The 14,436-nt window shown below is 38.9% G+C and overlaps 2 protein-coding genes across 4 annotated transcripts in view; both read left to right on the plus strand.

The window, feature by feature from the left end:
* The window catches only part of LOC106874232 (uncharacterized), a 39,562-nt gene extending 36,705 nt beyond the window's left edge, over positions 1–2,857 (plus strand). For all 3 annotated transcript variants that reach the window (XM_089353839.1, XM_089353838.1, XM_089353833.1), the window contains exon 19: positions 134–2,857. In XM_089353839.1, the coding sequence (XP_089209965.1) occupies positions 134–266 (133 nt within the window). In that variant the 3' untranslated portion in view covers positions 267–2,857. The remainder of the gene's footprint in view (positions 1–133) is intronic.
* Positions 2,858–13,234: 10,377 nt separating this feature from the next.
* LOC106874231 (thioredoxin domain-containing protein 16) overlaps positions 13,235–14,436 on the plus strand; it is a 35,930-nt gene continuing 34,728 nt past the window's right edge. Inside the window, exon 1 of the mRNA XM_089353859.1 lies at positions 13,235–13,304. The gene's annotated coding sequence lies outside the window, so the exon portion shown is untranslated. The remainder of the gene's footprint in view (positions 13,305–14,436) is intronic.

Below are 14,436 nucleotides of genomic sequence, written 5' to 3' on the forward strand. Positions count from 1 at the left end.
TATTTTGTATCTGAATTTCTCTCTCTCTCTCTGTTTTTATGTTTGCACACACAATGTATTCATTAAAAGAATATATGTAAATATCTATTTAGATTATTCTGAGAAAATTAAAATTTGTCTTCTCTATTTTCAGACATATGTTATCTGCAGACACCAAAGAAGAACGCATTTTATGGTGCAACAAATTAAATGAAGCTCTTGACAACATCCGGGCTTGGCAAGTGGATGCATTAAAGCCTATCAAAGTTCCATCTCATGCTGTCTAGCTGTGATATACATATTCTTTGCTTTCCAATACCCACCTTTTGCTAGTTATTACTGAATCCTAATGTCATGTTGCATTAGCTTGTGATTGTCCTTATTATCCAGATCATGTTGTGAACTGGCTATCTTACAAATAATGTCTAGCAACGATACTATTTATATATATAATCATATTTATTCCTTTTTTTTTTTTTTTCCTCTCTGTTATATATGAGTGTGATGTTCATCTCATGGTCACAATCCAGGTATAGCAGATATCTGCACTGAAATAGTTTTAGAGGAAAATTTACAATATTTTTGCACTTTACATTGTCTCTTTGTGATCAAAAGCCTTTCTGAACAAATCACACACACTAATAAACGATTTTAAAACTTTCATTCATCAGAAAATATATTTTGTGTATTTAAACTAAATATTGATATAGATATTTGAATAATGAGAAAATGATGGGGGGGGGGGGGGGGGGCAGACGAAATAGATACAGGTAATTGCCATGCATTTGTTTACTTTTTTGTGGCATTTTTATATTGATTATCAGTTTAAAGATACACAATATTACGTTTGTTACTTAATTCAATTGAGTAAAAATTGGATCAGGACTATCCTAATGGTGCAAGTGTGTGTTGTTTGAAAAGAGATCACATTGGAAATTTGTAACTTATATTTTTAATCTGTATGCTGCTGCTTTTTATTATCATCATAATTAAAAGTAAGGTCTGTGGATTGTCAGAGCATTGGACAATATACCTTGTGGTATTTGTTCCAATTCTTTATTCTCTGAGTTCAGATCCCTCTAAAGTCAATTTTTCCTTTCTGAGATTGATAAAATAAAATATCAATCAAGTACTGAGATGGTTTAACTGATTAGCCCCTCTCCAAAATTTTTGGCTTTGTACCCAAGTTAAAAATCATTATGAGCCGTGAATTAGCGAAACTAGTAGTACTTGCGGTATCAAGTTGTGGTTTAGGTTAACTTGGTCTTTCATGTTCCAGGGTAATTATTAAATAGTAGCCAAATATGGGAGTCTAACTAACCATTGTACCCCACTCTAATATTTGTGTTTTTGTGCTGATGTTGGAAATTATTATTAGTAAGAATAGTGGATTGACAGAACCAATAGTATGCTGGACTAAATATCTCGCAGTATTTAATCTTGTCGCCACATATTCTGAATTCATACCTACTTCTAGCTGGTTTATGACTCTCATCTTGTATGGTCATGTCATGTACAGATATGAACTGAAATTAACTCTAACATTTCATTGTCTTTGTAACTATGTTAGAAATCATTATTATCATTATTACTCAAGGTTGTGAGATGGCTGAATCATTTGGACACTGGACACGATACATAGTAACATTCTGTCCATCTTTATGTTTTGAGTTTAAATTCCACCAAGGTTGACTTTGCCTTTCATCCCTTTGAGGTTAATAAAATAAGCACCGTTAGATACTGGGGTTGATGTAATCAGCTTCCCCTTCCCCTCAAAAACTGCTGACTTTGTGCCAAATTTTGAGACTTATTAATAATATTACTACTTTGTTGAGGAGGATGGTAAATTAGCAGATAAAGTGACCACAGGCATGGCCAAGTGATCAAGTTCACTTTACGTTTCTGAGTTCCTGATTCCTGCCACTTCATAGTATTTTGGGTATCTTTTGACATAGTCTTAGTAAAAGTGGCCTGATGGAAACTGCATAGAAGCCTGTAGTATGGATTGCATCTATAATTTAATGGTCTAGCCTTGTCATGTATCATTGATCCAACCTGAGAATTACATAAAATGTTCATGTATATTTGAAATACTCAGACATACATGCTAATTTAACAAGTAGGTCCGGTTGTTCATTAAAATTAATGGAGAATCCAGCAGCACAGCAAGTAGGATGTTTCGTAGGTCCTTTTATATTCTGAGTTCAGAAATATTGTATCTAAAACTTCAGTAGGCTTTTTAAGTAATTGTGGAAATCTACTGTTTTAGTAATATCTTATCCTTTGTATTTATAACTGATGTCTAAGTTGACATCTGTTAGAAATTTATATTGTACTCGTCTTGTATTTTCATTTGTTACACTAGTGTGACAAGTGAAAATTCATCAAACTTGAAACCAGACAATCTGTCTTAGAACCATGAACATTTTTAAAATTAAGACTGGCTTAAGCATTTACATATCTTTCCCCAACACATGCATACTTAGAATTTTAATTTTGAAGCAAAATTTTGGGGGTTTATTATTTTTTTTCCTTTCTTTCCCCACCACAGATTGCTTGTGAGTTTGTATCAGTGACAATACAAGTTTGTGAATGAATTGTTTGTGTCTGGAAGAAATAGCTTTTATACTATACCTTAGCCCATCAGTTACAGAATACTGGTGATGCATAATATATTTTAATTAATCTCCCACCTCAATTTCTTTTTCTGATAAATGTAATATATCTGTAGAATGTTAACTGAGAAAGATATATAATATATTGACTATTTTGTTGTTTAGAACCTTTGTGATATCAAAACCCAATAGGGTAGGGTTCTTTTCTTTCATCAGAGAAATATCTTGTAAACGATTCTGGAATAAAAACCTATATACATGCATTTTCTTTTTCTTTATTTAATTGCCTTATATTCCATTTTATACCAATATCTTACTGCAACTTTTGCATGTTTCAACTTTGTTTTTGTTTTTTTTTTCTTGGTCTATAAAGACCAAGAATGTCTATTGCTCAAGTAATATATTCCAGCCTGGTGAATCTACTTTTTCTCTGTAAAGATGTGGGTAGAGCAGGAGTTCTGATGGGTTGCAGTTTGAAAGGAGAATGTTTCAAAAAAGTATTTCATGGTGGAATGATGTAGTTGTTGGTACATCAGATGAATTTAGTTGGAGGAAATACATAATTAGCTATTTGAGAGAAGCAGGAGACATTGTAGTAGATTTAGTATCTCTATAACTGACTGGATTCAATATGTTGGTGAGTGTTTGCTAATCAACCAGATTTGTATTTATTTACTTTTAAACCCGTGGCCTTTACCAGGGGTGTAGCCAGCCCACTTACGCGTACTTTTCCTTCTTTGGACACAAAACCCTGCTTGCAAAGACCTGTTGAGGCAAGTGAAATTGAAATTGAACCAAATTCGATGACTGGCACCCATGCCAACCTTCCTTCATTGGACACTAAACTCTACTTGCGAAAACCTGTTGGGGCAAGTGAAATCGAAACTGAACCAAATTCGATGACTGGCACCCGTGCCAGTGGAGCACTAACACCACCATCTGAGCAGGATCACTGCTAGAGCAGTGGTCTGGCTTCCATGCCAGTGGCACGTAAAAAGCACCATTTGAGCGTGATCGTTACCAGCGTCACCTTCCTGGCACTTGTGCCGGTAGCATGTGAACAAAACATTTGAGTGAGGCCGTTGCCAGCGTCGCTGGACTGACTCCTGTTCAGGTGGCACGTAAAAAATACCATTTGAGCGTGGCCGTTGCCAGTACCGCCAGACTGGCCCTCGTGCCGGTGGCACATAAAAGCCCCCACTACACTCTTGGAGTGGTTGGCATTAGGAAGGGCATCCAGCTGTAGAAACTCTGCCAGGTTAGATTGGAGCCTTGTGTAGCCATCTGGTTCGCCAGTCCTCAGTCAAATCATCCAACCCATGCTAATATGGAAAGTGGACATTAAACGATGATGATGTAGTCAGCAATTTCACTAGCATTCTAATGTTGGTCTTACTTGAGCTTTGTAGATCAACTGATGAGAGCTTTAATTCTTTCTGACTTTTGGGATTTCTAGTGAAATCCCTTCTGTGACGGTCTTTAAATGTCCACCAATAAATGATGCTTAAAATGAAAAATTGAAAGAATTAAACTAACACTAGTCAATAATGAATATTCAAACATGTCAGACTAAACAGAATGCTGCAAAAACGAATTCACCTTGATAGATATAACTGTTACTACATCCAGTAAAACACCTCACACTACATATATGAGGGTGCTGAAAACTTCCTGCTTTAAGGGTGTCACGAAAGGCTTGATTGGAGGTCCAAATTTCTGAGTTCTTATACAGGTCTTAGAAAAACTGAAGGACTACTGCTATAAGAGTATGAATCTGAGGGGAATATGTTCAATAAAAACATAACTGATCCTCCTATATCTTTTTTTCTTTGTACCCAAAGGCAGGAACTTTTCAGCACCCCCTCATATATTATATAAACCAAATACTTCCAAGTTATTCAGCGAATAAATGCACCATTAAAAACTCATAAACCAGAATGCGTATTGCACATACTGTTAGTTGTTAACCGCGAATTAACTATATTAATATAAAAACCCCAGAATTAAAACTTCATGGAAGCTTTATTATTGGTATATGACCTGAATATTAACAGATACAGACTATAATACATTTCAAATTTTGGGGGAGGTGTAAGTTGATGGCATCTAATCCAATGTTCAACTGGTTCTTATTTTATTGATCCCTGAAAGGATGAAAGGCAAAGTCAACCTCAGCTGAATTTGAACTAAGAACGTAAAGATGGATGAAGATGAAATGTCGCTAAATATTTTGACTGATGTGCTAACGTTTCTGCCAAGTTGCAGCCTTGACTGTATAATATCTTGTCTTCAAATTTTGGCACAAGGCCAGTACTTTCGGGGAAGAGGGTAAGTCGATTAAGTTGACCTCAGTGGAATTTGAACGGACGAAATGGTGCAAAGCATTTTGCCTGGCCTGCTAACGATTCTGCCTGCTCACTGACCAACACTACAAATATTGATATGTCCCTGACAGCATAGTTGTGATTAGAAACTTAACCACTAGGCACTCGGTCAGACACCATGGGTAAACTAATGATATGGTTTTCTTGAATGTTCTTATCCACTACAAAAAAAACGTTTTGGCAATCCATTAATCGTGTTGAAGGCGGCCTACTGACTTGCATCTCCACTCTTGCCATTTAGACGGTTCCGGACATTTGTGCAGACTACTTCAGATTCTCGGATAAACCGAATTCACACAATGTCTCATAAGTAACTTCTATGGATGTGGCGCAGTTTTTCTCCGTATCCATGTTGACCTGAACAAAAAAAAAAAAAAAAAAAAGCGCAATAAGTGTAAAACAACATGTAGTAAACGAATATGGAAAAAAAAAAAAAAAATTGCGCGCTGGCGAACGTGAGTGGGGGAGACGACTCAGAAAATTCACATCGGGAATGTTTCGAGTCCTCTTACCACTTCCCCGTTCTTCGGCACAATTTTTTTTTTACCTCATATTCGTTTACTACACATTATTTTACACCTATTACACTATTTTTTTTTTTTTTTCCATTTTTGTGACCGGGTGTTAACGTTGAGTTTTCGGATCCTGTGAGATTGATCGCGTGAATTTTCCCAGTTCTCTCCCCCGTTCGCCAGCGCGCATTTTTAATTTTTTATTTTCATATTTCTTCACTACATGTTTTACATCTATTACACTATTTTTTTTTTTTTTTCATTTTTGTGACCGGGTGTCGAAGTGGGGTTACTGGATCGTGTGAATTATCCGAGTCCGCAATTCACCCACCCCCATCACAAAAATTGAAATAAAAAAGTGTACTAGATGTAAAATAATGTGTAGTAAACGAATACGAAGAAAAAAAATTTCGACGACGAATGGAGAAGTGGTGAGAGGACTCGGAACATTCCCAATGTGAATTTTCCGAGTCGTCTTCCCCCCTCCCGTTCGCCATATTTGTTTACTACATGTTGTTTTACACCTATTGCACTATTTAAAAAATTTTTTTTTGCTCGGGTCAAACACTGGAGTTTAACCTAATCTTGTTCATTGTAATTCACCAACACTAAATACCATTATGCCTGACAATATATACTACAGTTAAACATTCGCGAGTGTGCTTCAGTTATACTACACACAACTTTCCTCCAACAAAAAAGGCCCTGCAACGAGACATTCTACTACAACTGGAGCCAAAAGCAAACATACCTCGCGACAACAATATTCCAGAAGTGACAATTAAACAGATTTTTAATCTAGCAATGACAATTTATCAGCTACGATATTCTTGTGATCCCTAAAACTAATCATAAAACGCCACTATATGTAATTTTTTAGTTTGTTAACATTGTCAAACAGTGTAAATGATAAAGAAGTAAAACTGTTTGGAATATCTTGAAATTAAATGATTTGAATATTCGAGGTATATATTTGTTGTTGTTAGGAGATTTAATAGCTTTACGAAGTAATAGTCCACCACACAAAAATGTATTTACGTATGTGTAAGTAAAAGAGTCATAATCATAAGACCAAATGTTAGCATATAATAGCCTATTCAAAAGTGTTGCAAAAACTAGAAATACCAGTTTTCAATAGAAGTCACTTAATTGGTGGTATATTCAAATAGAGAGTAATAAAAGATTGAGGGTCGTTTCAACATGGATTTATACTGGATCAAGATAGGATAGACTACGCATCAAATTCCTCTTTTAAAAAGCATACTTCTCTAAAGTTGAATAAAAAATATGTAATGTAACTGTGGTGTAAAGGAAGAAAAATGACAGAAGCGAAGAGAGAATTACGGTAGTCTTACCTGTCGGTCGGGAGAAAGGGTCACTTTCAACATCCACGTGCTGTCACGATCTCCAAGGTTCACTCCACGTCCATATGCGCTATCCGATGCTCTATCTTCTCGCATGTCCGCTCTGATGTGCTTTTCGCCGCTGACTGACCTTCGTGCTTCACTGAATGCCGCATGTCCACCGCGGTACTTCCAGTGGGATCCACAGGCCCCACTTCCGACAGGACATGCCTATTCCCTTACTTCCGATCCTTCCCTGCAACACAACCTGGCTAATAACACCACACGCCCCCCTGATCTGAAGATCATTCAACCAACCTGCCCACGCCCTCTTCTCAACTCTGACCACACACCTTAACTTGTCTCGTAATCAGCCAACCAGCGAAGAAGGCACCGTTCTCTCTGTGACCGCCGTGGGACTTCAGGACTGGTCTCAGTTCTTGGCATGTTCCTGCCGGTTTCGTCCTTTTGTCCATTACTATTGGCCCTATCCTCCATCGCAGTGATGACCCTGCGCACATCCAAAACATATCGCGGCGTGCCATCTACGGATACGTTGTTCCTCGAATTCACAGAGGTTATTGTACCCTTTTCCCACTGTGATGTGCACCGCGCATTTGGGGGCTTAACCCAGACTTCTCCGACCTGCTCCTTCTCTTCTGCGGGACGCGGCGATGCAGTACATGGATACCTCCACTCGTACTTGAATATTGCTCTGTGTGGCACTGACTCCTCAGCCTGTCCCGTCCTGGACGACATATTATACCAAAAAACGGCCTCGACCGGTGAGATGTGGCCCCTTTCTGCTATGGTCTTGATGGAACGATGATGCCTCTCCACAACCCCATTGCCACTTGGCTGGTATGCCATCCTGAAGAAACGACTGACATGCCACCTGTCGAGCATTTCCCCCAGCACCTCCGAGCGAAACGCAGTGCCATTGTCCACAAGCAGCTCATCCACTTGGCCTCGTTCTAGGAATACCTCATTCATTATTCTTGTGATTTCCTCCTCGGTCCCCGTCTTCATCTCCCTCTATATGGCCAACCACCCCGGTCCGCAGTCGACCATCGAGAGGTATGTTCCCTGCCGGTCATGCATCACGTCCACTGCCAGTTGTTTCCAGCTGAGTTCCATTGGAGTGCTTCCTGCCTCATGCACACTCGGAGCGGGGTCAATGAACTGGTACCTGTCGCAGCTCCCAACTACTCTTTGCACACTCTGCCTGGCCACACCAGTCAACTTTCCTGGCTAGGAACAGGGTCCTGTCCACCCCCATGTGATGCATGGTATGCAATCTCCTCAGCTCCGAATCATTCAGTCGACACACCGCAGCCACTCCTTGCTCCAGATCCTCTGGCACCTGCAACCAGGCTTTCTTTACTCTGGTCAGGACGTTGATGTGGTTGCAGTCGTCCTTCTTCCTAAGCCAGGCCGCATCCTCCACCACGACACCTCTCGTCGTTATTCTGCTGGCATCACACCACATGAACCCCTTCTTCAATTTGGGCACATACCAGTTCCCTCTTACTGGGTCCTCCGCAGTCACCCTCTCCAAGACTTCTTGCATCATGGCGGTTGTCTAAACTTAGCTAGTTACTAAATCTAAGAGACTCAGAACAAATGGTTCACTTGAGGGTGCACCACCATCTGTTATTAATGATGGCGCCACATAATGCCCTCTGTACCAGGTACTGTACTTACCCAGGTACTGTACTTACCTGTACGTCCAAGTTTTTTTTTCTGAATAATGCCACCACGCCCTCGCCTCCCCGTCAACTAGGAGAAATAAATTTCTTATGGCCATTTCGAAGAGGTGATAACGCCTGTGGCCCGTTCAACTTGGACTCAGTCACTACACATATGTCAATTTCTAGTTAACTGAGGTCGTCCAGGAGACAAGTTTGCTTCCATTTCGACTCCAGGCCACGAACATTTATACAACATAACTTAATCTCCATGAGAAAAATAAACTTACATTTTAAGTTTGGGGAGGGATTGCACGAATTCGCCAACCTCCCCAACCTTTTCTTTCTGAGGTGTAGCTGCTGGTGTAGCCGCTGGGCAAAGCACAAGTCCTTTGTTGGCCATTTTTTGGCTAACATCTTGTATGTCCTGCGAGTATTTCATTTTAAATTGTTTGAATAGGTCTGCTTCTATCCTTGCCAACTGTATATTTGGTGGCATACTTTGTATTGGTTGAAGAATATACGATTTATGATGCGCAGTTAATATTCTCGCTAGAAACTCATTTTTCTCATTGTAATTCACAATCCTTTCTCCTGGTGCTTTTTTAGGGATGGGGTTGGTGTCGGGTTTCGACTTGGGGGTGGATTGGGGAGTTTTTCTCTGTGTGTTTGCGTTTTATGTAGATGTTTTCTTTGTCAGGGGAGGGGAATCTGGGGCATGGGTGTTTTCTTTTATGTGAAGTCACTGTGGTAAATTCCATTTCCTCTTCGGCTTCCATCTGTTGTGTGTTTTCTACGTTTTGCTTATTCCTTTCTTCCGCTTTTTCTGTGACGCTTTCCGTCGCTTTATTACTACTTTCCTTTTGGGGAGGGACTTCAGCCTTTTTCTGTTGTTTTTTTTTCGCAGTCCGAGCGGACGTGCCTTTTTCTCCGCATTTAATATATCTGGGTCTACGTCCCTCGACTGATATTCTATCGCTCAGGCCCTCCTCTATAAAAATGCGGTCTGGCCTCGATTCAAACAAGTCATTTGAGGCTTGAATCACCATCTCAAGTGTTTGACCTTTCCAGTTTAGAGCCTCTCTGTTTTTCATCCGGAGTATTGTTATCTCCTCCTCTGCGTCGTAAATTACGGCCGCTGCCATCCCTGTTACGTCGTAACCAGCTGGTATTTCCTCTATAGTTATTTTTGTTGTTCTCCTGCCTAGGTAGGTCAGGAGCAAAATTATTACTTCCGCCAAGGAAGGAGGTTATGTTTTCATCGGCGTTGGTTTGTCCATCTGTCCGTCTATGTGCAAAATAACTCAAAAAGTTGTAAACGGTATTTGATGAAACTTGCAGGAAAAGTTGGTAATGACACAAGGAACAGATGATGAAATTTCGGTAGTGATCTGGGAATCTTTATAGATTCTTGAAGGATTTTTCATTTGTTATGTTTACTTTACATGAAGTATTACAATGTTACGTTCTTTGATTATCTCCCTTGAAAACACGTTCATCGTTTCCACATAACCTATGGTGGCGTTGCTGTTTCCAAAGTTTATTTTCGTTTCACTATTAGTAATTTTACTCGCGTATCTATTTAAAATGAGCTGCTTGGCGGAGGTCTGCAGAGGATGACATGACGAGCCTTGACTGTCGGGATCGACTCAAAAAAGCTCAGGCTTTGCTCCCTCCACCACCGCTGTGAGCTCTATATCATCTGTATGTTGTGGTAAATATTCCATCAACATTACCCATCTTTAAAGTTCGTCCGAGGCTTGGCCCCCGTGCCATCCGTCCACTACAGAAATGTTCGTGTCGTATCACAACACTATAACAGAACTATTTCACCTCAATTGGTCCTGCTCTCTTCAACATCATGCCAGACACACATAAAGGAGGAAAGTAACTTCAAGGCATTCAAACGATCCCTTGATGATTACCCCCAACAAATACCAGATAAACCACCCACATATGTCTCTGAAAACAATAACCCTCTGCTTGAATGGGCTACGGTTCCCTAGAGCTGACTGTGTATCTCTTCCATGTGGTTCTATTAAATTAGACATGGACTGAGTCAACTTCGGCCGAAACTTATCTAAGTAATCTAATCTATGCTGTAACCTTTTAATCAAAGCATGGCAACGTAGGTAGAGGCTGATATCTTAACATTTCTGATGGTCTTAAGTATAAAAAAAATTGTTAAAGATTTATAGGAAAGTTGGTAGTCCAGTGGGTTATACATCTTTAGATTGTATACCTGACTTTCTACTATAAAATTAAAGAAATAGACGGAACGCTGAACTCCAGACTAAACAACTTAAACAACTTTTATTTAGGTGGTAAAACATACATATCTTTAGTTATACATCTTTAGAGGTGAGAATAACGATCTGTCGAGTATAAGACCGAAAGATGTAGAGACAGCTTTAAACACACGTCCAGGCTCAATCGCTGGCCAGCGAGAAAGAGAATGAATTGAGCGGGAAACGCTTGCTTGTTTAATTCTACGCATGCGCAGGCGTTACAACAGAGCTCCCTCGCCAGGATAGCCACTGAAAAACCACCCACAAGATGTGGTACAAACACACACAAAGAAAATTCAAAGAAATGAAATGTACACTTGTGAAATACATGCATGCAACGTATAAATGAAATGACAAAACAACCATGATGACAACTGTCCAGGAAACTGGAATCACGCGATGTAAAAGTCTGAGAGTTTGTTTTCCCTGAAAGGAAAGAATATGTATGAGTGCACAAGTGTGTGTGTGAGAAAAAAACACAGAACAAGTGAAAGTGTCTGTAGTATAGACTGCGAAAAATCCCAAAACACCGAGATAGAGTACATTGATGAAGACGTCGGCGCAGGAACTGCTATAGCTGTGTTCTGTATGTGTGGTGGTAATGATGTTGTCAGTGGTAATGATTCCTGTCTGTTTTTCGTGAGTGGAAAAAATCCACTCTAACAGAGACGAGAATAAAAACCGCTCTTGTTGAGTCGTGTTGACTATGGTTGGAGATGTTGGTAATGAGTCAGTCTCCATGGCCGTATTTGTTCTTTAGTCGAGGTTCACCAGTTATAAGTTGGTAATCCGTAGTTCATGCTGCGTTTTTTCTTCGTCGGGGTCACCACTTTAGTAGAAAGTGGGTTATACATCTTTAGATTGTATACCTGACTTTCTACTATAAAATTAAAGAAATAGACGGAACGCTGAACTCCAGACTAAACAACTCAAACAACATTTATTTAGGTGGTAAAACATACATATCTTTAGTCATACATCTTTAGAGGTGAGAATAACGAGCTGTCGAGGTATAAGACCGAAAGATGTAGAGACAGCTTTAAACACACGTCCATGCTCAATCGCTGGCCAGCGAGAAAGAGAATGAATTGAGCGGGAAACGCTTGCTTGTTTAATTCTACGCATGCGTAAGACTACGCATGCGCAGGCGTTACTACAGATTTATATAGAACTACATTCAGAGTATGTCTATAAGCTATTGTGTTTAGACCTGGTTTCTATCCTCAAACTGTTCCGTTTTGTAGATGCAATTTTTTTTTTAATAAAGCACTCCGAAATTAGAAAAATCAAAAATCTGCAACAGTCTCGGTCCCATGAGTATCGGATAATGGATTTTCAACTGTGTATAGAAACTGATTGTGGTGATCGTAGTTTTGACGGTGACTGTGGTGAAAGCAGAGACAGTGTTGATGACAATGGTCGAGATAAGTATTGAAGGAGGTTATGTTTTTGCCGGCGTTGGTTTGGGAAATTGGGCGATTTTCAGCATGCGTGTATATGGGTGGAAATGAGCTGCTTGGCGGAGGTCTGCGCTCTCCAAGTGCTTTTCTAGTTTATTAATGTTTTAGAGTAGTAGTAGATATTTCCTTTGCTGTTTCAGCGTTCTCGAATTGCGCCTCAACAGTGGCGCTTCTTGCTCCTTGACCGACATAGGTAATTTTTCCCCAAATGGGGGCGAGGCACTGGACGCTGGTCCGTCGCCGGATTATTCACTTCTGCCAGCTGAGAGGACTGGAACAACGTGAAATAAACTGTTTTGATCAAAACACGATGCATCACCCAGTCCCAGAATCGAAAGCACAATCTTACGATAATGAGTGCAAGACCCTAAACACTACACCACGCATCTCCACACCAAGCTATCCAGTGAACTTAAGTGAGCGTTCTTTTAATGAGAAAGTACAACATATTCCGAAGAATGCAACTTTTTTGTTCCATCCAATGAATGAAGGTGTGATAACTATGAGAACTTATGAAAGCAATTCAGAGGAAGGATAAACCTACACTTAGAGACTTCTGGGATTATTGGGGCACTGGGATATGTAACACGCTGCCTAAATACCAATCTTGAGAAAATGGGCTTCTCAAAACCAAAAGGAGAAAGCTGATTCGAAAGCTGATATATAAATCTACACATATACATACATACAAAAATACCCTTCTGATATTGAAATTCCAATAAAAGAGCTTTGGATCTAGATTAGAAGCCAGCTCTTTCTCTATTGGCAAGAAATCTTGAAGGAAAACTGAATAATGACATACGTACATATGTATCTACGAACGTCGTTATATGTACACACACACACACACACACACGACAGTCATTGCGTACATTAAACCAAACATAATCGCACAAAAGGGCATTCAACTGCTGCAATAAAGAATAACAATTTTCTATAGAAGTAATTTCATTGGTGATAGAAATATAAAGAGACAGCAATAATAACCCGAGGGACGACTCAGCATTAGTCTTAACTGGATCAAGATAAAATAAGGTAAGCAACAAAGTCTTGTCTTAAAAAAACACTTCTAAACTTGCAACAGAAAACATTATCTAATTAAGATTTTGTTCTTGTGCTGGTGGTTATTAAATTCCAGCTCCATCTTTATCTAACAAAGTTATGATACAAGACGTTTCATCCATTATCATTTTTTACGTCTTTTATTTCAAAGACATCGTAGCCATGATCACAATATTAAATGTCTTTTATCTGTTGTTGTTGTTGCTACTGCTGCTTCTGTTTAACTTGAAATCTACCCTGACTAAGCAAAATTAGGATAAAATGCGCTCCAACCGTAACTATCACGTCATTTATTTAGATAGTGTGTCTAGAATCATATTATCCAAAGAATCCACCATAGCGGAATTCTGGTTTAAGCATCCCATATAACCCATCATAACCTTTTAATTTTAGGGAATTTTCGGAAAATTTTTGCGAATTTGTGTTCCACACACAGGAATTAGTACGATTATGAAAAAAAAGAAGTTTTTAAGCCTATTCCTACCATAAATCTTAAAATTTCTATTCATTCGATTTGAAAAAAAAAATCAGTGTTTAAAATACAGACAGTTTGAATTTTCTTGCTTAGATCCCAACGATAGAGCACTCTTGGGTGCATCATCATTCTATTAAATGTGTTTATAAGAAAAATATTGAAAAATATTAATATATGTCAAAGTGACAAAGAAACAAGGAAAGTATCAGGTGGTCGTGGGATGTGCAAAAAAACAACAGCTAAATCGCCCTTAAATCACACACATGAATTCACGTGTGTAGAATTTAAATTTGCAAAATTTTCTGAAAACTTTAAAAAAGAAAAAAGTTATGCAGGGTTATATAGGGTGCTTAAACCCGAATTACCCCTTCAGCATAATTACAGAATTGTGCTTCATCGCAAGTTTGTTTCCTCAAATCTTTTTGAAAAATAGTTTGTTTTATTTTTAATGAAAGCTTCAACAAAAATCTCTCTGATGATGTAGATTACAACCATTTTGGAATTTAATGTAGAAAAAATTGGGGTTGGGCAGATATTTTATGCACCTCTGTTTCCTCATACGTTTTGATGATGTACATTATAATTACATTGAGGAAAAAAAAATACTTTTGAGAAATATACCATCGTTTG

This window comes from Octopus bimaculoides, chromosome 1, assembly GCF_046866305.1.
Source record: "Octopus bimaculoides isolate indiv1 chromosome 1, ASM4686630v1, whole genome shotgun sequence".
Classification (NCBI taxonomy): domain Eukaryota; kingdom Metazoa; phylum Mollusca; class Cephalopoda; order Octopoda; family Octopodidae; genus Octopus; species Octopus bimaculoides.